Consider the following 27,991-nt stretch of genomic DNA (forward strand, 5'->3'; position numbering starts at 1 on the left):
AAATGAATGTTTGCATGATATTCTAATATTTTTAGTTTTACCTGTACTTTAACAGAGGGATCCTTTGAGACGCAGTTTTTGTTATAGAAAGAGAAGTGGAGAGCACACACAGCCCTGGGTTATGTGTGTGTCTGCTAATTGTATCTAATGTGATTTTGCCTAGTTGTTTCCTGTCTGTTAGAAAGCTTATGATCCACTTACAGGTGTGGTTAGGTACTGTTAGCTGGTTCAGCTTAGTTAGAAGAGTGTATGGAATGATGAATGCTGAGCTAAAGTGTACAAAAAAGACCAATTGCATAGTACCTTGGAGATTCAGCATGTTGTAGAATGTGGTGCGGAGCCATATTGACAGCATGATCTGCTGATCTATTTGTGAATGGCAACTTCAACCCATTTATTAAAATAAGTTCTTTTTGGCATGTATGTATTTTTGGCTATTTGTGAATGGCAATTTCAACCAGTTTATTAAAATATGCTCTTTTTGGCATGTATGTATTTTCATGTTCATATTTACTTTCTTGATCTTTTAAAACAGTTTAAAATGCATGAACATCCTACTGTCTATAACTACAGCTCTACAATATCTAAGGAGTCTGCGAACGGTTTTGCCACTTTTGAAAGCATGGATCAAGTGACAGGCTCAATGGCTCACAGTCACTCATGCCTTCATCACCTTGAGATTCGACTACTGTAATGCTCTCTACATGGGGCTACCTTTGAAAAGTGTTCAGAAACTTCAGATTGTGCAGAATGCAGCTGCGAGAGCAATCATGGGCTTCCCCAGGTATGCCCATGTCATACCAACACTCCGCAGTCTGCATTGGTTGCCGATCAATTTCCGGTCACAATTCAAAGTGTTGGTTATGACTATAAAGCCCTTCATGGCATCGGACCAGAATATCTCCAGGACCGCCTTCTGCCGCACGAATCCCAGCGACCGATTAAGTCCCACAGAGTTAACCTTCTCCAGGTCCCGTCGACTAAACAATGTCGTTTGGCAGGTACCAGGGGAAGAGCCTTCTCTGTGGCAGCCCCGACTCTCTGGAACCAGCTCCTCTGGGAGATTAGAACTGCCCCCACCCTCCTTGCCTTCCGTAAACTCCTTAAAACCCACCTTTGCCGCCAGGCATAGGGGAATTGAGATATCTCCCCCGGGCCTATACAATTTATGCATGGTATGTTTGTATGTATGTCTGATTAATAATGGGGTTTTTAAAATGTTTTTAAATTATTAGATTTGTTATGAATTGTTCTATTGCTGTTGTGAGCCGCCCCAAGTCTACAGAGAGGGGCGGCATACAAATCTAATAAATAAATAAATAAATAAATTATTGGAACAAGGTATCAGATTGGTTAAAAGAAATAACAAAGGAACAATTTGAAAAAAAACCCCAGAATTATATTGGGCATTTTTAACAAAAAAGAAAAGAAAAAAGAAGTAAGATATTTGGCCATTCATATTTTGACAGCTCCTAGCATAGCCTACGTGCAACAATGGAAATCCGATCAGAAGAAGGCATGATAATCAAAAAGGTGCTGGAATGTGCAGAGATGGACAGGATGTCCAAAAAATTAGAAGGGAAAGAAGACTCGGAGTATTATAAGATATGGGGAAACCTCTATGACTGGCTAGAGAAAAGAACAATGATAAAACAAATTATAAACTTCCATAAAATAGATTAAAGTATAAGCAAAGCAAAACGTTAATAAAAGAACACTAAGTTATGAGGAAAAATTCTCCGATTGAACACTCAAAAAGAGTGGGGAAACTTCCCCCCTCCAAATGTTTGTATTTATATGTTTGTTTTATTTACTGTCTTGTTTTATTTACTGTTTTGTTTATCTGCTTATTTGTTTGTTCGTTTTACCATTTATGTATAAAAATAAAAAAAAATTCCACTATGGATCCAGAAATAAATTTATGGCTATGGTTCCATCATTTATAGACACTGTAGATTTTCCAAGCCACATTCATTCTCTCAGCTTATGAGGTAGCCGCTTTAGGCTTATCCGCAAGATGACAGCATTTAATAAAATCTCCCAAAGCTTCCTGTTAATGTTCACCTTGGCGATTGCCTGCCCTTGCTTTAAACTGAGAACAATTCTCTGAGATACTAAATAAGCATTCGCTGCCTTCTTCTCTACGGTACTTGCGCGTATAATAACCAGGGAAAATATTTTACAGGCGCCACCCAGCAATGCAGATGCTCATCTTCCCTGGTCCCCCGTGAACCCAGGAACGAGTAAAACAGGAAAGACCGGAAGTAGGCGGGAGGCGGATTTGGCCACGCCTCTCACAAGTGATGTAACTGTTTCCTCCCGCCCCTCCTTAGCAGATTTCGCGCTTGCTGTCTTCGCATCCACTGTCAGTCGCGACTTCGGCTGCGGAACAGCAAGATGGCGTCCCGGGTGAGTGAGCCGATGAATGGCTGAAGGCGGGGGCAATGACGTGTCAGCAAGACATCTTTCTGCCCTCCCTTTTCTTTCTCAAATTATTAAGCCCGTATTATTTTAAGAGCTCTGTTTCCCCCTCCTCTGTTGGACTGGTATATCTGCCTTTTTTTTTAAGTTGGACCGGCAGGACCTGAATCTGCATCAGAGCCTATTTGCAGGATTTATGGGGAAGTAGTGGTGATAAACACTCTCCTCCGGGTTAATAAAACTCAAGGGTTTGATAGGGAAATCTTCGATTACATGATGATCTCCCCATCGTTTAAAGTGTGATCGGTCTAATAACCCTGGAGAAATCCCATACGTGAAAATAACAACAACTGCAGAATAAATGCATGTACAGTACTATCTAGCTACGTTTCCTCTGTGAGATCCGTCACAGTGAGTCATAAAGTAGCATCTCTTCACCAGCCTTTAGCAGATTGCTCCCCCTCCCATTTCTTAGGTTCAGATCACTGCAGTGAACCTAGAAGGGGAGTAGAAAGGAGGACAAGCTTCATTTCTATGTTCTTGAAATCGATGGAGTTGTTTTTTTGTTTGTTTGTTTGTTTTAAAAACTTGAAAAAAACTTCCTTTTCTCTTACGTTTGTTACTCTGAAATAAGGCATTGCACAGACAGGGAAGGCTTCACTGTCAGTTCCGAAATGTTTCTCTGGGTAACAAATATTCATTCATTGGTGGCCTCCCAGTAATTAGCTCTTGTTGTGTTACTTCCTCCTTTTGGAACAGGAGGATCTGGTGGGTGAAAAGGTGGGAGTGTCAAGCTGTTGATGCAGTTCACACTTTTACTGCAATGTACAGTATTTGGCTAGCTATAGAGCACTCTGCCTCCAGATTCTACAATGGTGCTGTTAACTCAGAGAAATAGTGCTGCTTTATTTTCCAGTGGCTTATTCCATGCCCAACACTTTGTTTCTTAGAACCAGGAATACAACAAAAATGGGTTATATTGGAAAAAGACTCATTATATATGGTTGTCTATTCTTTCAGTAGATGGTTTTAAACACCACCAAGCCTTGTAGACTTTACCTACAGTACTTCTATTTGAAAAAAGGACAGTGTTGATTTAGGATCCTAGCAGAGTAATTTTCTCAGTCTCTGCATATTATAACATATCCAGATAGCTTCAGGAAGTATACCATAATAAACATAGTAAACAAACCTATAGAAAAGAGAGAGAGTTTAGTTACAGTATAAAAAATTGAGAAATTAGATCTCTAATTTTATTTTAAATCCAGACATTATGCCAGTGCACATTTGGGTATTCTAATAGTAGTAAAAAAAATGTGTTCCTTGAGGTTTGTGAAAATCTTAGAGCATTTTCACATAAAAACATTAAGCAAGTTCAGAATCAGCTCCAACCTAAATGGTCACACGATGTTGGCTGGTTTTGAGAATTGACTCCTCAGTAGCCTCCCACTTTTATTAATACAGTATACTGCCACTTCATTGGAGGTTTTTAACTGCAGTGAAGAAAATGGTGAAAGACAACTTGGATGTTTTATTTTCTGCAGTGGTTTCCCATTGTATGGGAAAAGATCTAAATTTGTTCTATATATATTCAGAGAGTCATTGGATGGAGCACTGTTTGCCTTAGACATGTGATCTATTCAAGATTCTGTGGCTTGAAAAAATGGTGACAGCCACATTGGAATTAAAAACACTAGTATGAAAATACCATAAAATATGCCAGTGGGAATATTTTATTGAATTCAGTAGGAACTGGCATTCAAACAAAAGGTACTAATAATTGTTTCTTTCCCTTTCAAGTGATAAATACTTTTGCGGTGAAGTTTTTGATGTTCAACTTAGTTAATTTTAATTTCTCAATTAAAATGTGACCATTCAATTAAACAAAGAAAATGAGACTTTACAGTTATTGGTGAATAGAATTATAATTATGGTTGCTTTTGTATCTCTGCATCTTCTTTGTCTTTGAAGACAAAGAAAATTAAATTTAAAATTAAATTTAATCCAAAATTTTTAATCTAAAATTTAGTATTTATCCTTTTATTATTTTATGTATTCCAAATCATGAGAACAAGTCATGATTATGCTGGTCAAGAATTTTCTTCAGTAAAATTTCTTAATACTGAGCTCCATCGTATTTCCTATTCCAATTTTCTTTTTTGTTGTTGTTATTTTTTCTAACACCACAGTTCACTTAGAATAGCAATATGTATCTTCAATAGCTGATAACTACTGTACCTCAAGTCTGGTACTGTCATGTGTAATGTTCACATTGGTGCCTGTATTATACTTGTATGGTTTGTAAACTACTTTTTAATCCCTAACCCACTCTAATGAAACAGCTGCTTATTAGACCATGGGCTGAGAAGAAGGATGAGCTGTTGTTGATCAGACTGACTGGGGAGGAGGTTGCAATGTTTTTACAGAGGAAGGCTGCAGTGGTCTGCACGTTGAGAATTAACAGCATAGATGATGTGCAAAAATGTCTTATCAATCTCAAAATTGTAATGACCGTGCTGATTGATAGCTATAGAATTGTACCCGTCATTCAGTTATGAATAGTCTGGGAGCTTTTATTTTAAAGGATATCCAGCAAGATTGGTTAAAGCAACAAAAAGGGTGATTAGAAAGAACTGGAGTGCTCTTCAAATTGTGCAAAAAAGTTTGAAAGGATATATACAGTAGCAGTGCTGTATTTGTTTAAAGAAACTAGACTCGCAGCTCCAAAATATTTGGTCTGGCTGGCTATTTGCCATCTAAGTCAGCACTGATAATTCTGGAAAGGAAATCCAAAGGACATGTAGGCTTGCCATAAGCTGAGCAGATTCTGCTTAATCATCCTAGCAGGGATCTGATCTTTTAAGTGCATCCATTCAAATAGTCATTGTGGATGAAATGCATACGAGTGAGCAATTATAGTGATAGGTTTCTTCAAATATGGATAGATATATTCTAAGAGTAAATGGAATGATGAGATCTGTAATCAAAATAGAGTGGTGTCAAGTTTAGAAAGTAACAGATTTCTGGTTTGGATTTTTTCCTGGACTTTCCTGATCATGACCTGGAGAGATGTCACCTAATTTTGTTTTCTGTGTAAGTTGCAGCCATGTTTTTTCCCCAAGACTTTAGGAACCTTGTGAATAAAGGTTTGGATTAGTAAGGCAGTGAAAATTTTGATCTCTTTCTAAACAACAAAAAGACAAAGTTCATGGTCACTGCAAGGAAGAAAAATATTAAAATATAAATTAATGGTGAAAAGAGAGAATGCATGGAAAAATGCACTTTCGTAGGGTGTCAGGTCATTCGGTAATGAATGCAACCCAGATATAAACATTAGATTGCACTGGGTCATACAGCAATGATGAACATGAGCCAAATAATGTAAAAGCAAGAACATCAGCCTGGCAACCAAATGTAGGTTAGTCAGCATGGGAAAAAATGATTTGGTTGAACTGTGGTGCTGGAAAAGGCTTCTGTATATTCCTTGGATAGCAAAGGGGGCTACAAGCAAATACTGGAGTTTTTTAACACCAGATATATCACTGGAATCACAAATTGCATTTCACATATGTTGGCCATGTCATGAAGAAAAATTATGCTTGAAAGAATTAATAAAAGTACTTGATTGTTCAACAATCAATTGTTGAACAATCAAGAAGAATCAGAATTTTATAAAATTTGGCAGAGGGTCTATATCTGGTGGAATTAAAAAAATGCTTAATGATGTTAAAATAATAGTTAAATGTATTAGAGCAGAATGTTCTTAGATAGAGTTCTGTAATAGATGTGTTTATTTCTCTAAACTGATCTAACCTATAATAGTTTTTCCTTTTTGTATTAAGAAGACTTCTATTCTGAGCGGAGCAATTGTAGCTCCTTTTTATGTTATGTGTTTTGTTTAGTCTTTTCATGTTTGTTTGTAATGTTTTGTTTTTTTCATTTGAAAATAATAAGAAATGTTTTTTTAAAAAGAATTAATAAAAGTAAAACAAAGAACATGGTGGCTAGACACCATCAAAGTTGATACTAGCCAGAACACACAGAAAAAGTGCTACAAGATTAGGAGATGTGGAGAATCCTGGGCCAAATGTCAGTCACTACTGAATAGATATCATCATTTAGATATGTCTGAAGATTATCCGAAAAGCACAATTAATATAGAATCCTGTACCTCACTTCTTAACAGATGAGAGCTGCTTCTTAAAAACAGTTTAGAAGGTCCTGCTTTGGTAGTGGTGGGAGGAATGAAGGCTTAGAGGCAAGTCTTGTTGCTGCTGTTTCATATGGTAGGGTCCACTACTTTAGAATTGTTTTTACTTCATAATTTTATTGTGCCTCTGTTTGCATTCTGTATCATTTATTTATACAGTGTTCCCTCGATTTTCGCGGGTTCGAACTTCGCGAATAGCCTATACCACGGTTTTTCAAAAAATATTAATTAAAAAATACTTGTGGTTTTTTTCCTATACCACGGTTTTTCCCATCCAATGACGTCATACGTCATCGCCAAACTAATAATTTTTGCAAATAAATAACAAAAAAATAATTATTGTTAATAAATAATTATGTTTATAAATATCAGGATCACTAAGTGCCTTATTCAATGGTGAGTACCAGTAATAATGGTGAGTAAGGGAATGGGAAATGGTAATTTAGGGTGTTAAAGTGTTAAGGGATGGCTTGTGATACTGTCCATAGCCAAAAATGGTGTACAGTAGTCCCTCGCTATACCGCGCTTCACCTACTGCGGCTTCACTTCATCGCGGGTTTATGAGGAAGCCGATCGGCAGATTTAAACAGCCCGCCGAACTCGATCGGCAGGTTTTTCAAAAAAAATATATATCTAAAATTGTAAATACTGTATTTAAATACTGTATCTAAAATAAATACTGTGTGGGAAGGGTTTATAAACACTTAAAACAATGAAAACTTACCAAACAATTACAATATAAATACTTAAATAAGTACTATGAGTCGATAAATTCCCCATCGCGGATTTCACCTATCGCGGCCAGGTCTGGAACGTAACACCAGCGATAGGTGAGGGACTACTGTATTTACTTCCGCATCTCTACTTCGCGGAAATTTGACTTTCGCGGGCGGTCTCGGAACACATCCCCCGCGGAAATCGAGGGAACACTGTATATGTGTGTATGTTAGTATTGGGGATTTTCTTAAACTTATAATATTTTAATTAATTGGATTGTATTGGATTGTTTTTCACTTGTTGTGAGCCGCCCCGAGTCTTCGGAGAGGGGCGGCATACAAATCCAAATAATAAATAAATAAATAAATAAAATATTTATTTATAAATATTACCAGGTGACTATGATTGTCACGTCTTACTTATAAAGTTGTACAAATCAGTCATTTCAACATAATACTACAGATTAAGAATATAACTCTAGAATCAACAATATAAAAATTCACAATGGTAAACAGTAACTTTTTAACTTTTTAATTTGCAGTAATGAAATTCACTTACTTTTGGCTTACTTTGTGTGGACAAAATTGAGGAAACCTGGTAGAATCAACCTTATTTGTTTTCAGACTATTCCCTATTTTAAGGGAATAATAAAGTACTAAATTTTACCAATAAATAAGTGAAGTCATTGGGGAAAATAAAAAGAGTTCTTCCTTGGCATCATAATCTATTGAAGAAGGTGCTGGCATACCTTCTTGTGGCAAGAAGATAATTATGTGTTGTACCTTAGATAGTTGAGAAATTTGGAAATATCATAGTGAAGATCATAGTGTAAGGGCAGCTAACCAGTCCTTCAGATTCTTGTTTATAGTCCATCCATATACAGTCATACCTCGTCTTACGAACCTAATTGGTTCCAGGGGGAGGTTCGTAAGACGAAAGGTTCGTAAGACGAAACATTGTTTCCCATAGGAAACAATGTAAAGTCAATTAATCCGTGCAACCAAAAAAAAAACCCCTGCAAAAAAACGCTGCCGCCCGGCTGTTACCTTTTAAAACAGCCTGGGGGCTTCTCAGCGACCTCCCGAACGCCAAACCCGGAAGTTCGGGTTTGGTGTTCGTAACACGAAAAAAGTTCGTAAGAAGAGGCAATTTTTTTCTGAACCCCGGGTTCGTATCTCGAGTTGTTCGTAAGACGAGGGGTTCGTATCTTGAGGTACCACTGTATTTTTATCTGTAAAACTGTAGAATTTACCCTTAATATATTTGCCATTTTCCTTATTCCTTTTTCTTCTGTTGTCTATTTCTTGCTAGTCAAAATTCAATAAAGTCGTTCTTCCATTTCTTAATGCATTCTAACTTTACTGACTATGAAATAAAATAATTTTTTACAGTAGTTATTGATGCAATTGTACACAGAGATACCTGCCTACTAGGAAGAGAAGAGGAAAAGATTGAGGGATGAACAGGGAAGAAGGAAGCCTTACATAGCCTTCTGAACTCAAACAACACTTCCATATGTCATATACCTAGACTGGCTCCTCCCCACCTTCTCACCTCATGCAGCATCTTTGGTGCATCCCTTTGCACCCTCCCTAATCTATGCTCTCCCCTGAGTGACACATGGGTGCCAGAGCCTTCCCTGATACCCATGGCACCTCTTAAACACCCCAGGCACCTTTTCTGACTCAGCGTGCCTTCTTTGACACATACAGCACTTTACACACACACCCTGATCCTCACTATCGTCTCACATGCTCTTCTCAATCCATACTGCTCTTTTCATAATACCATCTCTGGCCATATGGCACTTCTTGTACAGTCCGAAACACACCAGAGAAAATACAGTATCTCCAAAATGATGACTTACTGTGGCCTGGTTACTCTAGTTGTACTTAAATCTTAAAAGATTATATCTCCCAGATATAAACATTGTGGTTAGACGTAGGACAATTGTGTTTACATCCTGAAGACAATCTTAAATAATAGGATAATAATTCCTTTTTACTGCTCGGGATGAAACTATGGATCCTCTTATAATGGCTCTTGCTCAGCAGAGCTCTGCGGTCATTTAATTCTTTATACTAAAATTGTCTGTAAATCTGGGCACCATCTGTCATTGCTGTTTGCTTTGATCTTTGGGTAATCTCTTAGCATGTTAATTTAATGCAGCTAAACTGATGTAGGGCAATGGTAGGTTCTAACTTACCTCGCTGCTGGTTTGCTTCCCCCTGAGTCTCATGGGTATGTGCGCGCCGCGCGCCAATGGACAGTATAAAAAAATCCAGTGGGGGAAAAGTGCAAACAAGATGGCGGCCACATGCACAGTGCTGGCTTCTCCAAGAGAAATTAAATGTTTTAAAAAATAAATAAAAAATAAAAAAAAGAAATGGCGGCGCCCATGGGCTGGCACAGACTGAACAGGTTCAGTGACAACATCATGATGTCATCGGCAGGTTGCTATTGGTTCAGGCGAGCTGGTCCGAACCGGGAGGAACTCACCTTTGATGTAGGGTTAACTGCAAGACTATTTCTTGTACACTTTGCCTAGTGCTTTCTCCCTGTACTCTAGTGCCTAATCCTTCTTCCTAGTTTAAATGTATTTCCTTTCTTCGATCATATTCCTGCTTCTATTGCCACTTCTTCCACGCATATAATCTCTGGCAATTTATCTCATGATCCATATTTTTGAGGACATTAATAAAACTCGCTTTTTATTATTTATCTAGTTGCTATGTTGTAGTGAGATCAGGGCTATACTACTTCACGTTGAGTTTGCAGGTCATATGATTAAATGTTTTTTATTTAACAAATAAAGAGTCCAGGTCTCTTTCTTCATTTATTGCCCCTTTGATTTTTAAAAGGTCAACTGATTGCCCCACTGAGACATCCTTTTGGTGTAATCTTTAATTTCTATATCCAATTTCAATGCCACCTCTATGTTCCCAAATAATACTTGTTCCTTGTTTGCTACCTCTTCCAATAATGTGATGGGTGAACCCAACAGTGTTTGGGTTCGGCAAGTTCGGACGAACTTTACGCAAAATTCGGCCAAACCCGAACTGAACCCAAACCTGAACAGGGAATCCCTCCCTCGAAGAGATTCTGGGGGCGGAGCTTTGATGTCACCGGCAGGTTGCTAAGGATGCCAAGGTGATCACTTCCTGGATTCCATGGAATCCTGGAAGTGATCACCTTGGTGTCCTTAGCAACCTGCCGGTGACGTCAAAGCTCCGAACGCCGAACACGACCCCGAACTTTGCCCGAAGTTTGAAAAAAAATTCTGGTTCGGGTACGGCATACCGAACGCCACAAAATTCAGTACAGACCCGAATTGTGCGGGTTCGGTTCGCCCATCACTAATAATGACTTTTGGACACATTCTCTCTATAGAAATAAACATTGTTACTAATTTTAGATCCCATTTTTTGAAATGTTTTGCATCATCTTATAAATCCAGTTAATTAGGTGTTAACAGATTAATGTATTTTTCTCCTTTAGCTAAAATCCGGAGTGGGTTCTAACTTATCTTGCTGCTGGTTTGCTTCCTCCCGTGCAACGTGGCTGTGTGTGCACACATGCGCCATGCTGAAAAATCTGAAAAAACTGAATTTTTTTAAAAAGCCAAAACAAGATGATGATGGCATGCACATTTTTTTTCCAATTTAATTTTTTTCAATTAAGGATTAAAAGAAAATTTACCCAATGTTTTCAGACTGGTAGCTTAAAAGTAGTTAATAAGCAATTTCTGAATGTGATTAGGAAAGAAATTTGCAAACTTAGTGTCTTTTAAAAGGCACCAATAATGCTTATCAGCAAGATGATTACTCCTGTCATTTCTGAGTACTAAAATAGTACCAATGATAGTTGTCTTGTAATCCACATTTTGAAGTGATACAATTTGTATACAACATCATTGTGTTTTCTGATTAACCTGTCCTACCATCTATCAGAGGTGTACTGAGAACTAAATTTATGTTTCTTTTACTAATAATCAGCCAGCTCTGTTTGCAAATGGTGTGTAACATCTCTTTAAAAATACACAAGTTCTCAAAAATAAACAAATGCTACACAGATCCCAAACAGTGAATTTACGCAGCTTATAAAATAAAATTGAACTTCAAAAATTAAAGCCATTTTGTATTCAAGCTCTTCATTAATGACCCCTTGTCTCTGATTTTCCTTTCAGGTTATGCAAGCTGCAAGATGTCCCACAGATGAACTCTCCCTAAGCAATTGTGCTGTGGTCAGTGAAAAGGACTTTCAGTCTGGCTTGTAAGTTTGATTGGTTTCTTTTTAAAGAAGCTTGCCGAAATAGAGTTTCTTCAGTTATACATACGGTAGTAAATCTTGCAAATTATATGACTATTATTAGCAATGTGCTAAATAGGTTCTGACACAGTAGTACCTCTAGATACGAGCTGCTCCGCATGCGAGTAATTCAAGTTACGAGCTACGACGCGAGCAAAATTTCTGTTCGACACCCGAGCTCAAATTCGGGATACGAGCCAAGCATCCACTAGGTGGCGCAAGAATTCCATTTCCCCCCCCAGTTATCTCAGCGCAAAAAGCCAAATCTAAATGCATTTGTTTGAGATACGAGATGATCGACATACGAGCTCGGCTCTGGCACTAATTAAACTCGTATGTCGAGGTACCACTGTATATAGATATTAGAAATTTTTATGTGGAAAGGGAGGAATAGACATCTGATTTTGATATTTGGACTAGAGAAAGCTACTTGTTGATTGTACAAAGTAAAGATTGTTAATCAGATTTTCATATTACTGCTGAAAATGTATTGACTAATTTTTCACCCTTTCCATCTTAATTATCAAAGAAGATAGGGGAGCCAATTTGGTATAGCAGTGGAAGATTCTGAATTGGAGTTCTGTCTAAGGCATAAAAGTCATCTGGATAACTTTGGCCAGTCACTCAATTTTAGTCTTACAAATAAAGAAATAGCAAAGAAAAGAATTTCCAAGGACATTAAGATTTTGTGTATGTGGTTTGCCAGAATTCAGGTCTATTAGAAGATAACAACAACAAAATCACAGTGACTTCATTTGTTTAGTTTGGCTGAAGCCGAAATTACAGTATATAGAATTATGCATATTAAGTAAACTAAGGTGTATGATAACATTAACTTTTGCCTTCCAGTAGCTTCATTATCAACATGTAGGAACGGCTGTTTCTGGAAAATCATTTTGATTTTGATTTTTTTTAAAAAAAAAGATCTTTCCAATTCTTTGGCTTTTTTTGGCATTTTATTATGATCAGCTCTTTTCCATCCAGTGATCAAAAATTATTTAGTTATAAAAAAATCTCAAGAAAATAAAATACAGTGGTATCTCTACTTAAGAATGCCTCTAATTAACAACTTTTCTAGATAAGAACCAAGTGTTCAAGATTTTTTTGCCTCTACTTAAGAACCATTTTCTACTTAAGAACCCGAGCCGGGAAAAATTTCCCAGGAAATTTGAGACCAGCATGAAGGCCCGGCCAGTTTCCTGCCATTCCCCCTTTAATCCCAAACATGTGGGCTTAAGGAGGCTTAAGGAGACTTTGTCCAGAGTGAACAAAGCATTTTCCTTTCTCTGGGCGCTTGGACAGGGAATAAACCTCTGCCAGCACCCAGAGAAAAGAAAGGCCCCCTTCTCTCTGGGCAGCCGAGGAGTTACCACATCGAATTAAAGGCGCCGGCTACAAAGTGAGCGAGTGAGAGAAGAGGGGAGCCCTTTACCAGGGGAAGGAAGAGGTAGCAGCAGCAGCAGCCAGTGTATGGGACACAGTGTATGGGAGGCAGCCTCGCGCCGGGCGTATTGGAGGCGTGTGCTCCTCCTTGCCGCCTCAGAGTCCCTCCTTTTTTTTTTAAGCCTGAAAGCTTGGGATTTTTTGATTCCTCTCACCTTCTTCCTCCTCCTCTTCTTCCTCCTCCTCCTCCCCCCACCCAAATTCTGAGCTTTTATTTCTTTCCTAATGGGTTTGCACGCGTTGTTTGCTTTTACATTGATTCCTATGGGAAAAATTGCTTCTATTTAAGAATGTTTCTACTTAAGAACCTGGTCACGGAACAAATTAAGTTCTTAAGTAGAGGTACCACTGACTTACCTTCTTGCAGCAAAAAACAAACAACCAGCTCCAGCAGTTTTATTAGCACAAGAAAATAAAATTCTATCTTTGCCTCTCCCTCTAGCAATTTGCCTCTGTGCAGCTTTAGTTTCACTTTCATTTTAGAGGTATCACTATACTGTACTGTATTTATTGCAAACCATAGTTTTGGATATTAGATTTCATTTATTTCATAGAACAGACATCGCTTGATCTGACTCAGATATGGAAAGGTTTTAATTATTTATACTTTTTCCCCACCTCTCATTCCTCTTCCCCCAAACTCTTTATAGGCATGTAGTCGTGAAGACCTCACCCAACCACAAATATGTTTTTACCTTGAGAAGTCATTCATCTGTTGTGCCAAGTAGCATTGCTTTCAGTCTGCCACAGGTATGGCTTTGTTTCCTTTTGATACCAAATACAAATAATATTGCTATTGGAAGTAATTATTTCCTGAAAAAATTGAAATTGAAATGGTTCAAAAAAATAGAAGAGAATAACAGAGTTGGAAGGGACCTTGGATATCTTCTAGTACAACCCTCTGCCTAGGTAGGAAACCCTACACCACTTCAGACAAATGGTCATCCAACGTCTTCTTAAAAACTTCCAGTGTTGGAGCATTCACAACTTCTGGAGGCAAGCTGTTCCACTGATTAATTGTTCTAACTGTCAGGAAATTTCTCCTTAGTTCTAAATTGCTTCCCTCCTTATTTAGTTTCCATTCTTTGCTTCTTGTTCTAGCCTCGGGTGCTTTGGAGAATAATTTGAGTCTCTCTTCTTTGGGGCAATGCCTGAAATATTGGAACTCTTCTATTATTTTTATTTATTTATTTATTTATTAGATTTGTATGCTGCCCCTCTCCAGAGACTCGGAGCGGCTCACAACAACAAAACACAGTAGAAATCTAATGATTAAAAACAGTTTTAAACCCGTAATATAAAAACAGTCATACATCCCAAACAAACCATATATAAAATGGAATGGCCCGGGGGAATCAATTTTCCCATGCCTGACGGCAGAGGTGGGTTTTTAGGAGTTTGCGAAAGGCAAGGAGGGTGGGAGCAGTCCTGATCTTTGGGGGAAGTTTATTCCAGAGGGTTGGAGCCGCCACATAGAAGGCTCTTCCCCTGGGTCCCGCCAGACGACATTGTTTCGTTGATGGGACCCGGAGAAGGACAACTCTGTGAGACCTAACCGGTCGCTGGGATTCATGCGGCAGAAGGCGGTCCTAGAGATATTCTGGTCCGATGCCATGAAGGGCTTTATAGGTCATAACCAACACTTTGAATTGTGACCGGAAACTGATTGGCAACCAATGCAGACTGCGGAGTGTTGGTGTGACATGGGCATGTTTGGGAAAGCCCATGATTGCTCTCACAGCTGCATTCTGCACGATCTGAAGTTTCCGAACACTCTTCAAAGGTAGCCCCATGTAGAGAGCATTACAGTAGTCGAACCTCGAGGTAATGAGGTCATGAGTGACTGTGAGCAGTGACTCCCGGTCCAGGTAGGGCCGCAACTGGTGCACCAGGTGAACCTGGGCAAACGCCTCCCTCGCCACAGCCTTTACTTCTCTAATTTTAGCTATGGATCGAGGAGGACGCCCAAGTTGCGGACCCTCTCTGAGAGGGTCAGTAATTCCCCCCCCCCCCCCAGGGTAATGGATGGACAGATGGAATTGTCCTTGGGAGGCAAAACCCACAGCCACTCCGTCTTATCAGGGTTGAGTTTGAGTCTGTTAACACCCATCCAGACCCCAACAGGCACCAGCACATCACTTCCACTGCTTCGTTGACTGGACATTGAGTGGAGATGTACAGCTGGGTATCATCAGCATACTGATGATACCTCACCCCATGCCCTTGGATGATCTCACCCAGCGGTTTCATGTAGATATTGAATAGCAGGGGGAAGAGGATCGACCCCTGAGGCACCCCACAAGGGAGAGACCTAGAGGTTGACCTCTGACCCCCCACTAACACCAACTGCGACTGACCGGAGAGGTAGGAGGAGAACCACTGAAGGACAGTGCCTCCCACTACCAACCCCTCCAGCCGGCGCAGAAGGATACCATGGTCGATGGTATCGAAAGCCGCTGAGAGGTCAAGAAGCACCAGGACAGAGGATAAATCCCTGTCCCCGGCCCGCCAGAGATCATCCATCATCATGACCAAAGCAGTTTCCATGCTGTAGCTGGGTCTGAAACCCGACTGCTGAGGGCCTAGATCATCGGCTTCTTCCAAGGAGCGCTGTAGCTGGTGCGCCACCACCTTATCAACAACTTTCCCCATAAAGGGAAGGTTGGAGACTGGATGATAGTTATTGAGAATGGCTGGGACCAGGGAAGGCTTCTTGAGGAGGGGGCGCACAAGTGCCTCCTTGTAAGGAGCTGGGAAGGACTCCCACCCCAAAGAAGCGTTGACAATCTCCTGGACCCAGCTCTGTGTCACCTCCTTACTGGCCGAGACCAGCCAGGAGGGACACAGATCCAGCAAACAGCTGGCGGAATTCACAGCTCCAATGGCCTTGTCCACTTTATCAGGTCTCCCCTAGACCGTTTTTTCATTAAACTGGGCATATCCATTTCCTGCAACAGTTCATATGTTTTATCCTCTAGTCCCCTAATCATCTTTGTTGCTCTTCTCTGCACTCTTTCTAGAGTCTCAGCATCCTTTTTACCCTATGAATATAAAAGCAAATTACTCAGTTCTAATAAAGCACTTTTTATTGATAAAATATTAGGAAATTGGATTGTTTGAGGACCGAGACCTATGAAAGATTCCTGTTGTTATATGAAATAGAATATACGGTAGGTAAAAGAGCCGGGGTGGCGCAGCAGGTAGAGTGCTGTACTGCAGGCCACCAAAGCTGACTGTAGATCTGTAGGTCCGCGGTTCAAATCTCATCACCGGCTCAAGGTTGACTCAGCCTTCCATCCTTCTGAGGTGGGTAAAATGAGGACCCAGATTGTGGGGGCAATAGGCTGGCTCTGTTAAGAAGTGCCATTGCTAACATGTTGTAAGCCGCCCTGAGTCTAAGGAGAAGGGCGGCATAAAAATTGAATGAATGAATGAATGAATGAATAAATGAATGAATGAATGAATAAATAAATAAATAAATAAATAATCAAACAAGCTGGATTGATGAACTCTGTGGCTAGGATGTGAGATATCATTGTTATTGCAGAATGAGAATTTTTATGCTGTCTGTACAGCTCCAATATTGAAAAGAAAACAGTATTTTTTTGTATGACCTAATAACTTCAGCTTCTTGCACCAACACCTTTCAAGCATAGCTTCACATCAGCTATTTAGCAACAAAGCTTCAGAAAATGTGACTAATCGTTGAGGCTTCCCTGATTCCCCCATGGTGTTAGCTAACAGTTTGGACTTGTGAATGAAGAACAGCGTAGCCTTGGGTACGTGAGTGAATGGGAGTCATTCTATTAAAAGAACAAAGAAAAAGTAGCTTGCTGAGCTGCAAAATAAGGTTTTACTTCTATTCTTTTGTTTAATCCAGTTACAATCATGTAAAAAAGGGTACACACTCTCTGAGTTCTATGGTTTTATGCATCAGGACATAGTAAAAATCACCTGGTCCATAGAAGTAGGTAAATACTGAGTGTGTTGGGGTTATAGCTACTAGAACTCCTCTTCAGCATAGTTAACATTTAGAAAATTGTAAAATACCAATGTTGGTATATTCTGAGGAAGGCTGCCCTAGATTAGAGGTCGGAAAAGTTGGCCTCGGACATTCAATAATAACCCCTGGCCGGGACATGATTATTGGAAAAAGATTTCATTTTGAAAATATAAAATCTACCGCTTAAAGCCAAGTTTGCTTTTGCTTCATAAATCTCTTGGTACGTAGAAAATAGGAAAGATTACTTCAGAAATCTTGGTAAAAATAAGGCTGGAGAAGGATACCATGGTCAATACCAGAGGGTCCACCATCAGTATAACCAAAGTGGCTCCTGTTCTGTAGCTGGCCTGAAACCAGATTCAAATGGGTCTAGAAAATCTGCTTCTTCCAAGGACTGTAGGAGTTGAGACGCCACTACTTTCTCAACAACCTTATCCACGAAGGGCAACAGTTGTTCAATGGGTTCAGGGTTATGCTAATAACAACTATGTGTATAATAGGCCAATAAAAGCATGTTGCCTGTAGGGGACAAAGTAATCTAGGATTGTAACTATGTTTTAGTGTGAAATGAATTTTACTGTGCTGCTACATAAAAGTTATTTACTATAACTTTACATAGGTGTTTTCCTTTGTGAATATATATGCATATTTAATGTAGGTAAATGATTGTTGTTTTGCTTTTATGCATTTTTTTTTCTCTAGAGAAAATGGGCTGGTCTTTCTATTGGGCAAGAAATAGATGGTAAGTTTTTATTATAATCAATACATTGTTTGACCTGATCTAATTGAAACTTTTCTCTTTTCTAAAGCCTTTTATATTGGAAAGAATTCTGTTGCACTGCAGTTTTTTTAATCCTCTTTTTGCTGTTTGACATTATCTACATGAAATACTGTGCTAGGACAGTTACACTGATCTTTAAATGTCTGTTTTGTTGTTATTATTATTAATCTTCATCTCTAAATAAAAGCTTTACGTAAGATATTTTAAAATTAATGATTATAAAGATAAAACAAGCAGATCAAAAGAGAAAAGAGCCAAACGGTTACATCAGAAAAGAGAAATGGGGACACAGTGCATTTTATCTTATTAAATAATCAAATTACAAAGGAGCAAATAAAATATCCCTTTGGATGAAGTTAGAAATGAATTGGTGGAAAGCTAACAATTCTAAATAGATTCCTATATGATTTTTGCATTTGAGCTGTGGTTAGAATGCAGTACTGCAGGCTAATTTTTCTGACTGCTGACTGCCAGCAGTTGGGCAATTAGATCCTTACCAGCTCAAGGTTGACTCAGTCTCTATCCTTTCAAGGTCAGTAAACTGAGGACCCATATTGTTGGGAGCAATGTGCTGACTCTGTAAACCACTGATAAAGGGCTGTAAAGCATTGTGAAGTGCTACATAAGTTTAAATGCTATTGTTATTGATTTGCATGCATGCATCTTGCTTATTCCTACAGTGGTATCTCATGGAAATTTCTCCCTTTTCACCCCAGTCTCTCTCAAAAGAATGTTAGTAATGAGATTTTTGTCTGTATTATCAAGGCGTTAATATTTTATCGAGTGTGTGTCTATTGCTTTATAACTGCAGTTATAGCTCTATGAGAAGAAAGTTTTAGGAAGATATGGATTCTACCATTTCATCTTAAAAACTCATATTTTCATTGCTCAGTAATATGAGAAAATAAATGAATACACTCTTCAAGCACTCTAAATTGCTTTTGGATCATTTAGACAAAACTGTATAGCCCTTTTGGTATAATAACTGCATACATTGCCTCTTTGCATATGTTAAATCTAACATTTTCATCACAGATGCTTTCTCTTTTCAGTTAAAGGTGTTTGTTTCTCAGCTTTTTTATCAGAAAATCTCCCATAGGGAGTGTGGAAATATTTTCCTACAAAGCAAATACTTGCAAAACAGGAAGCTAATTAGCGATTGCAATGGTATAATTCCCACCTGTATCTAAATTTGGAGGTTGTTTCCTAAGTTTGACTATATTAAGTTGATGCATGGAAATATACACTTTTGTATGGCATATTCTAATTTTTAGTGACTGTAATTCAGGGCATAGCTATGCAGTTAGACCCAGCCTTTACTTTTAAAGGCTTTGATATGTTTTGTCAAATGAAATAAAACTGATTGCAATTCAGACAAGAAGAGAGATACTTCATTTTTGTTACATTTTGTTATATCAGTCTTTGATATATGCAGTAGTTAAATCTAAATTCTTGTACAAGAAATTAAATCAATTGCATCTGAGGAAACATGTTTATAGCAAAATGTTTTGTGTGTCTGTCTTTGAAGTGTGAGGCTTGCTTCTTTAGTATTGTAGAGGGACTTGTCCATTCATGGCAGGCTAAGATTGTATCTATCCATGTTTAGCATTTATTTCCATGCCTTCTTTTTTGCAATAGTAATTTATTAATAAAAAATAAAAGCACATTATTACAAAAGCTAGAAATATTTTAATACGCTTTCATAACTGACTAGGAGTTATACATTTTGACTACTTATGTAATAGATGCTTCTTGATTAAATGTGATGCCTATAAATAAATAGGCAAGATATAGATGCAGAATGACAAGTATTATCCTCCGGATAAGGAATCTGAAGGTCAGCGATAAAAATGGAAACTAGATTATAAATAGTAAAAAAAGATTTGGCAGAGAAAATATTTAAAATTCAGAGGAATTCCATAGTATTTTGTAAAGATAAAATTTAGAAAGAGAAAAGGAACATCTATTTAAAAAACAGATTGGTCTAGATTAGGGGTAGGCAAAGTTGGCTCTTCTATGACTTGTGGACTTCAACTCCCAGAATTCTTAAGCCAATCAGGCTAGTTCAGGAATTCTGGGATTTGAAGTGCACATATCATAGAAGAGCCACCTTTGCCTGCCCCTGGTCTAGATGATATTGATGATGATGATGATAATAGCACAGGTCTACAAAAAATATTTTTTGTAATCATCACAGTTGACCTCGTACTTTTCTAAACCATTTTTTGCTCTGATTTTAAAAATGTATAGATTTTCTGTAGCAGGTATAATTTCCATGGAGTAGCTTCATTATTATAAGTTATAGGAAATATACTGGCGACATTAAGAAAACAGTAATCTACATATCAGAAAAAAATACTTGACCTTACAAAACTGTTTTTATTGAACCAAAATAATTTCACATGCAAAATAGAAATCAAAATATGAGCAAAAATTAAAAGTGTTTGACATTAGATTGTCCTTGATACGATTTTTCAGGGTTGTTCCTATATAACATCCAACAATAATCTGCCATCATTGAGTCATTCCAAAAAGCTCATTAATTTATAAAATACATAGCATTATTACATAATTTTTCATTTATTTATTTGTATCCTGCCTTTATTGTTTTACAAATAAGGCAGCAAATACTGTAAATCCAATCTTCCTCCTCCTATTTTCCCCAAAACAACAAACCTGTGAAGTTGTTTTTAACTGAGTTGATATTGATATTTTATGGGAATAACATAGAAAAACCACATACTGTACACTAAAATGTAGAAATAATGTAAAATGCTTCCATATCAGAAGCTTTATGTGATAGAGCATAGAGTAAAATCACTGTTGTAGGTGATTTTAACAAAAGTAATGGAAAGAGCTTACAGATACTGTAACGCCATATGTCAGCTTCTATGAAGATCTATGTGCACCAATCAGGAACTTGCGAATATACAATAACATTAAACCTTGTTTCACAGCTAAACCTAAGCAGCTATGTCATTCCAAAGAGGAAGCCTACAGAAAAGGTGATAGAATGCTGTATAATCAGGGCAGAAATGTATTAACAAGGGATCAGCAGAGCAGCAAAAAGAAGCTACTCTGATAAACTAAGGAATCAGTTCTCAACAAATGAACCTGCAAACATGGGGAAAACTCTTAAAAATGTCACCGGTTATGGCAAATCACCTTCCCAAGCTGAAGAAAATCAGCATCTGGCAGGTGACCTGAACGTGTTCCACTGCAGGTTTGAAAGGAAACTACAGCCACCTATCTCCAATACCTCCATCCCAGGCACACCAACAACAGGCAAATCTTCTAGCATTGAACCCATCCTGCTGGGTTTACAACCCCTGGTGATCACAGAAAAGGAAGTGCAATATTTATTTCACAGCAGAAGCCAGGAAAAGCACCAGGCCCAGAGAAGCAATTTCAACAAATCTTCAACAAATCACTAGAGAAATTATTATTATTTTATTATTTATTAGATTTGTATGCCACTCCTCTCCGGAGACTCGGAGCAGCTCACAACAACAAAACAGTACAAATCCAATGGTTAAAAACAATTTAAAACCCTTAATATAAAAAAACAATCATACATCTCATACAAACCATATGTAAAGCGGAAACGGCCCAGGGGAATCAATTTCCCCATGCCTGGTGACAGACCAGGTTCCTTCAGATCGTGCAGAATGCAGCTGCGAGAGCAATCATGGGCTTCTCTAAGTATGCCCATGTTACTCCAACACTCCGCAGTCTGCATTGGCTGCCGATCAGTTTCCGGTCACAATTCAAAGTGTTGGTTATGACCTATAAAGCCCTTCATGGCATCGGACCAGGATATCTGCGAGACCGCCTTCTGCCGCACGAATCCAGCGACCGGTTAGGTCCCACAGAGTTGGCGTTCTCCGGGTCCCGTCGACTAAACAATGTCATCTGGCGGGACTCAGGGGAAGAGGCTTCTCTGTGGGGGCTCCGACCCTCTGGAACCAGCTCCCCCCAGAGATTGGGATTGCCCCCACCCTCCTTGCCTTTCCTTAAAACCCACCTCTATCGTCCGGCATGGGAGAATTGAAACATCTCCCCCTTGCCCATGTAATTTTGTGTATGATTCGATTGTGTGCTTGTTTTTTATATATTGGGGTTTCTTTTTTGGACTTTTTGATCTAAAACTGTAATTTAGATTTCTAAATATTAGATTTGTTACTATGTGCTTGTGGTACCTATGTGCTTGTGGTACTATGTGCTTGTGGTATCTAAATATTAGATTTGTTACTATGTCTCCGTAGTACCTTGTGGAACTTGGGGTACTGCCCTCTTTGCATAAGGACATCTAGGTTAGATGGCGAGATCTCTAGATTGCAGTCCTTAGTTTGTAGCTTGCAGTCAGAAGTGGAAAGATTGTCCCAGCCACATGCTGTAATGCAGCCATGTGTCCAGCCTCCACTTCCACAGCGCCCCCCGAGGAGGAGGGCTGTGTGGACAACTGTCGGTTCAGGAAGATTGCGTGCAGTTGAGCAAAAACATAGCAATTTTGGTCTCTCTGTATCCAATTCCTATAGTGTTCTTGCGGATTTAAATAGTAAGGATGTTGGAGATATTAGCAAGGTCCCTCAGGCAGAGAATGAGGGGATGTTCAAAGGGGAAGTTGTCGTAAATGTCACCAAACCATCAAGTACAGTTAGTAGAAATAAAAAGAGGACACATTTTCTTGTGGGTGATTCGACCGTTAGAGGTGTTGATTTGGGACAGAGCAAGGATGTGGTGAAGGTGCTGAGGTGTCTCCCAGGGGCCACTGCCAGCAGGGACAGGAGGCGGATTACAAACATTGTTAAGACTGTGAGTAAAGGTAATAACGTTGATGTGGTGGTGCATCTTGGCACAAATGATTTGTCCCAGAGAAATGTTAATGTAGTAAAAAGAGATTTTCAATGTCTAAGTGTGGAGCTGGGTAAAATAACTGATTCAGTGACTTTCTCAGAGGTGTTACCGGTTTGTGGCCAAGAGGATAAAACAACGTGTATCAGAGAGTTTAATGTGTGGTTAAGGCAGTGGTGTAAAGCTGAAGGTTTTGGCTATGTAAGTCATGATATCAGTAGGTGGTCTAATAGGGGGTTGTTTAAGAGGGATGGTTTGCATCCATCATACAGAGGTACCCAGGTGCTCGGTGAGGAATTCAGAACTTTTTTGGACAGGCATTTAAACTAGGTAAAGGGGACAGAGATGTAACTGATGTGGGTGATTTCTGTCCCCGACCAATGAGAATAAAGCAGTTTTTGGAAGCTTATGAAAAGGGAGATGCAAATAATATAGATGTAGTTGTTGATGATAAGGGGCAAACTAATAACGAAAATAATGTTCTTCGGGTAATGTGCACAAATGCTCGAAGCTTGAGCAACAAGCTCTGTGAATTAATGGCCATAATATCTAGAGATAATTTGGACCTGGTTGCCATAACTGAGACATGGTTTAAGGATTCTAATGAATGGGAAATATCCATACCAGGATATACACTGTATAGGAAGGATAGAATAGAGAGAAGGGGAGGTGGAGTAGCCATTTATATTAAAGAAAGTCTAAAAACAACACTAATTCAAAATACGTGTCAAGATCTAGAGACTCTCTGGATTTGCATGCAAAATAAAGAAGGTTCTGTCATTAGAATTGGGGTGATCTATAGGCCTCCAGGGCAATCTGAGGAATATGACAACAAGATGGTGGATGAAATTACCCAAATGGCAGTAAAGGGAGATATTGTGGTTATGGGTGATTTCAACATGCCTGATGTTGACTGGAATATACCCAGTGCCCTTACATGCAAAAGTAAGAATATAGTAGAGGCCTTTACAGGAGCAGCTCTGGCACAGCTGGTTAAGACACCAACTAGAGGGGAGAATATTCTAGATTTAGTTTTTACGAATGGGAATTGGGTTTCAGATGTCAAGGTGGGAGAAAATTTAGGTTGTAGTGACCATCTATGTTTGTGGTTTGATGTAAAAACTCATTGTGAGCAATCCTATAATGCAACCAAAGTATTGGATTTCAGAAAAACAAATTTTAATGCAATGGGAGAATATTTAGATAATGAATTAAAGGGGAGGGATAAAATGGCAGGAGCGAGCATCCAGTGGACTGTATTAAAAAAGGCCATCTTAAAAGCCACTGGACTGTATGTAAGACAAATAACTAAAGGTAAAAGGAAGAAGAAACCGCTATGGTTTAGCAATGATGTAAGGGCTATAGTCAATGAAAAAAAGGCTGCCTATAGGAGGTATAAAGAGTCTGGAAGTATAGCTGATAGGGAGGTATATAAAATGAGACAGAAGGAGGCGAAACAGATAATATATGCTGCTAAAGCCTCAAAAGAGGAAGAAATTGCCAAATCTGTAAAGAAGGGGGATAAAACCTTCTTCAGATATATTAATGATAAGAAGAAGAAAAACTGCGGCATCACGAAGCTTAGTACCGGGAATAATACATGCATTAATGGGAATAAGGAGATCGCTGACCATTTCAATAGCTACTTCTGTTCAGTTTTCTCAAAAGACACCTTACAAAATAATACTATAGAGGGATATAGCATTGCTTCCAGCTGTACGGATTCAGCTCCAGTGATCTTAGAAGCCGATGTCTTAGAAGAACTTGAACGATTAAAGATAAATAAGGCAATGGGTCCAGATGGCATCCACCCCAGAGTTCTTAAAGAACTCAGATCTGTCATTACTACCCCCTGACTGATTTGTTTAACCAATCCTTGTTAACAGGAGAAGTTCCTGAGGATTGGAGAATGGCCAGTGTTGTGCCTATTCACAAGAAGGGCAGTAGAGAAGAAGCTGGTAACTACAGGCTAGTTAGCTTGACATCAGTTGTAGTTAAAATGATGGAGACTCTACTCAAAAAGAGGATAAATCAGCACCTAAAAAACAATAACTTATCGGACCCAAATCAGCATGGCTTTACTGAAGGCAAATCATGTCAGACTAATCTCATTGATTTCTTTGACTATGTCACAAAGGTGTTGGATGAAGGTGGTGCCGTGGATATTGCCTACCTGGACTTCAGCAAAGCCTTTGATACGGTTCCACATAAAGAGCTGATAGATAAATTAGTGAAGATTGGACTTAATCCCTGGGTAGTTCAATGGATTTGCAGCTGGCTGAAGCGTAGACATCAGAGAGTTATTGTTAATGGCGAGTATTCTGAGCAGAGTCAGGTTACAAGCGGTGTGCCACAAGGGTCTGTTCTGGGTCCTATTCTTTTTAATATATTTGTGAGTGACATAGGGGAAGGTTTGGTAGGGAAGGTTTGCCTATTTGCCGATGACTCTAAAGTGTGCAATAGGGTTGATATTCCTGGAGGCGTCTGTAATGTGGTAAATGATTTAGCTTTAATAGATAAATGGTCTAAGCAATGGAAACTGCAGTTTAATGTTTCCAAATGTAAAATAATGCACTTGGGGAAAAGGAATCCTCAATCTGAGTATTGTATTGGCAGTTCATTGTTGGCAAATACTTCAAAAGAAAAGGATTTAGGGGTAGTGATTTCTGACAGTCTCAAAATGGGTGAACAGTGCAGTCAGGCGGTAGGGAAAGCAAGTAGGATGCTTGGCTGCATAGCTAGAGGTATAACAAGCAGGAAGAGGGAGATTATGATCCCACTATATAGAATGCTGGTGAGACCACATTTGGAATACTGTGTTCAGTTCTGGAGACCTCACCTACAAAAAGATATTGACAAAATTGAACGGGTCCAAAGACGGGCTACAAGAATGGTGGAAGGTCTTAAGCATAAAACGTATCAGGAAAGACTTCATGAACTCAATCTGTATAGCCTGGAGGACAGAAGGAAAAGGGGGGACATGATCGAAACATTTAAATATATTAAAGGGTTAAATAAGGTCCAGGAGGGAAGTGTTTTTAATAGGAAAGTGAACACAAGAACAAGGGGACACAATCTGAAGTTAGTTGGGGAAAAGATCAAAAGCAACATGAGAAAATATTATTTTACTGAAAGAGTAGTAGATCCTTGGAACAAACTTCCAGCAGACGTGGTAGATAAATCCACAGTAACTGAATTTAAACATGCCTGGGATAAACATATATCCATCCTAAGATAAAATACAGAAAATAGTATAAGGGCAGACTAGATGGACCATGAGGTCTTTTTCTGCCGTCAGACTTCTATGTTTCTATGTTTCTATGTGCTGTTTTTTACCATTGTTGTGAGCCGCCCCGAGTTTGTGGAGAGGGGCGGCATATAAATCCAATAAATCTAATCTAATCTAATCTTTTTGCTTCAAACACTCCACTATCATCCCAGTGCCGAAGAAGGCCCCCATCAAGGATCTGAATGACTACAGATCAGTTGCTCTAACATCTGTAGTTATGAAAATCCTTGAAAGGCTAGTAATGTCCCACTTGAAGACCATCACGGATCCACTATTAGAACCCCTGCAGTTTTCATACCGAGTAAATAGATTGACCGATGATGCTTTTAATATGGCTCTGCACTACATCCTACAATATCATGAATCTCCAAAGGCCTATGCAAGGGTGCTTTAGTTCAGCATTCAATACCATTATACCAGACATTCTTTTAACTAAACCAGACCAGACATTCTTTTAACTAAACTAAAATCAGCTAGTGGTACGTGAGCACACTTGTAAGTGGATCACAAGCTTCCTAACAGACAGAAAGCAGCAGGTGAAGCTAGGCAAAAACCTTTGTTTTTCTTGTTAACCATTTGTACTGTTTAATATTGTTATGTATGTGTTATGTTTTCAAATGTTTTATAAGTAAAAACTTTTTAATTAAAAAAAAGAAAATTCCTGTTCAATTTTATATAGTTTGTAAATCTTTTTTTTTTACTAGCAATGGCAATTGCAATAGCATTCAGGCCTATATACTGTTCTATAGACAGCAGGTTCTGAGTGTTTTATAAAGTCAGCTATTGCCCCCAACAATCTGGGTCCTAATTTTATCAATCTCAGAAGGATGGAATGCTGAGTCAACCTCAACAAAATATAAATAAAAAAACTGCTTTTTATTAACTGCATTTGAATTTATCTTTTAAAATAAAATAAAAGTGTCATATTAAACAAGACTCTCAAAGATGTTCCCCAAAACCTCCCCATTATGCTGGAAGTGCAAAAAAGAAAGAGGCACGTTCTATCATCAATGGTGGACATGTATACAAGCAAAAAATTTCTGGAATAAAATAACAGTCTGGCTAAAAGAAATAATAAAAGAAGAATTCGAAAAAAAACCAGAATTATATTTATTGGGTATTTTTAACAGAAAAATGGAAAAAGAGGTAAGGTATTTAGTTATACACATCCTAACAGCTGCCAGGATAGCATATGCCCAACAATGGAAAATAGATAAAGCACCAGAAGAAAATATAGTAATTAAAAAAATATTGGACTGTGCAGAAATGGACAGATTATCCAAAAAATTAGAGGGAAAGGAAGATTCAGATTATTATAAAATATGGGCAAAGTTTTATGACTGGTTAAAGGAAAGAACAGCGAAGAACTAAATAAAAATTCAAGCAAAGCAACACGTCAAATAAAATAATTAAAGTACTAATATTATGTGAAAGAAGCAAAAATCTCTGATTGAATTCTCAAAAAAAAAAAGTGGGGAAACTTTCGTTTACCAAATGTATGTACATGTTTTGTGTATGTTTTTTTGTTTTTTCGTTCTGTTATATTTGGAAAAAATAAATAAATTTTACAATATCCAATTGTTTTTCAGTAATTTTTTGTGTAAATTAGCTACCGTATTTAGTTTCAAGGGAACAACAGCACTGACACTGTGGAAGAATATTTTGAGTATCATTGTGCTTATTGTCCAACAATGATTCTCAGGGCAGATTTGACCATCTTGGTCAATATATTTTATAGTTCCATATCAAAAATATTTTATGACATAATGAGCAGTCCTTAGTGATAGACTAGGAGTAAAAATCAGATGGCGTTTAACCAGAAATGAAAAAAAGTTCTTGTGTTTTCCATTTAGAAACATAGAAACATAGAAGATTGACGACAGAAAAAGACCTCATGGTCCATCTAGTCTGCCCTTATACTATTTCTTGTATTTTATCTTACAATGGATATATCTTTAATTTACC

The 27,991-nt window shown here is 38.4% G+C and overlaps 1 protein-coding gene across 2 annotated transcripts in view; it reads left to right on the plus strand.

Annotated features, from left to right (window-relative positions):
• Nucleotides 1–2,345: 2,345 nt before the first annotated feature.
• NSF (N-ethylmaleimide sensitive factor, vesicle fusing ATPase) overlaps nucleotides 2,346–27,991 on the plus strand; it is an 81,302-nt gene continuing 55,656 nt past the window's right edge. For both annotated transcript variants that reach the window (XM_070767280.1, XM_070767279.1), the window contains exons 1-4: nucleotides 2,346–2,409; nucleotides 11,535–11,620; nucleotides 13,750–13,849; nucleotides 17,805–17,844. In XM_070767280.1, the coding sequence (XP_070623381.1) occupies nucleotides 2,398–2,409; nucleotides 11,535–11,620; nucleotides 13,750–13,849; nucleotides 17,805–17,844 (238 nt within the window). In that variant the 5' untranslated portion in view covers nucleotides 2,346–2,397. The remainder of the gene's footprint in view (nucleotides 2,410–11,534; nucleotides 11,621–13,749; nucleotides 13,850–17,804; nucleotides 17,845–27,991) is intronic.

Source organism: Erythrolamprus reginae, chromosome Z (assembly GCF_031021105.1).
Source record: "Erythrolamprus reginae isolate rEryReg1 chromosome Z, rEryReg1.hap1, whole genome shotgun sequence".
Taxonomy (NCBI): domain Eukaryota; kingdom Metazoa; phylum Chordata; class Lepidosauria; order Squamata; family Dipsadidae; genus Erythrolamprus; species Erythrolamprus reginae.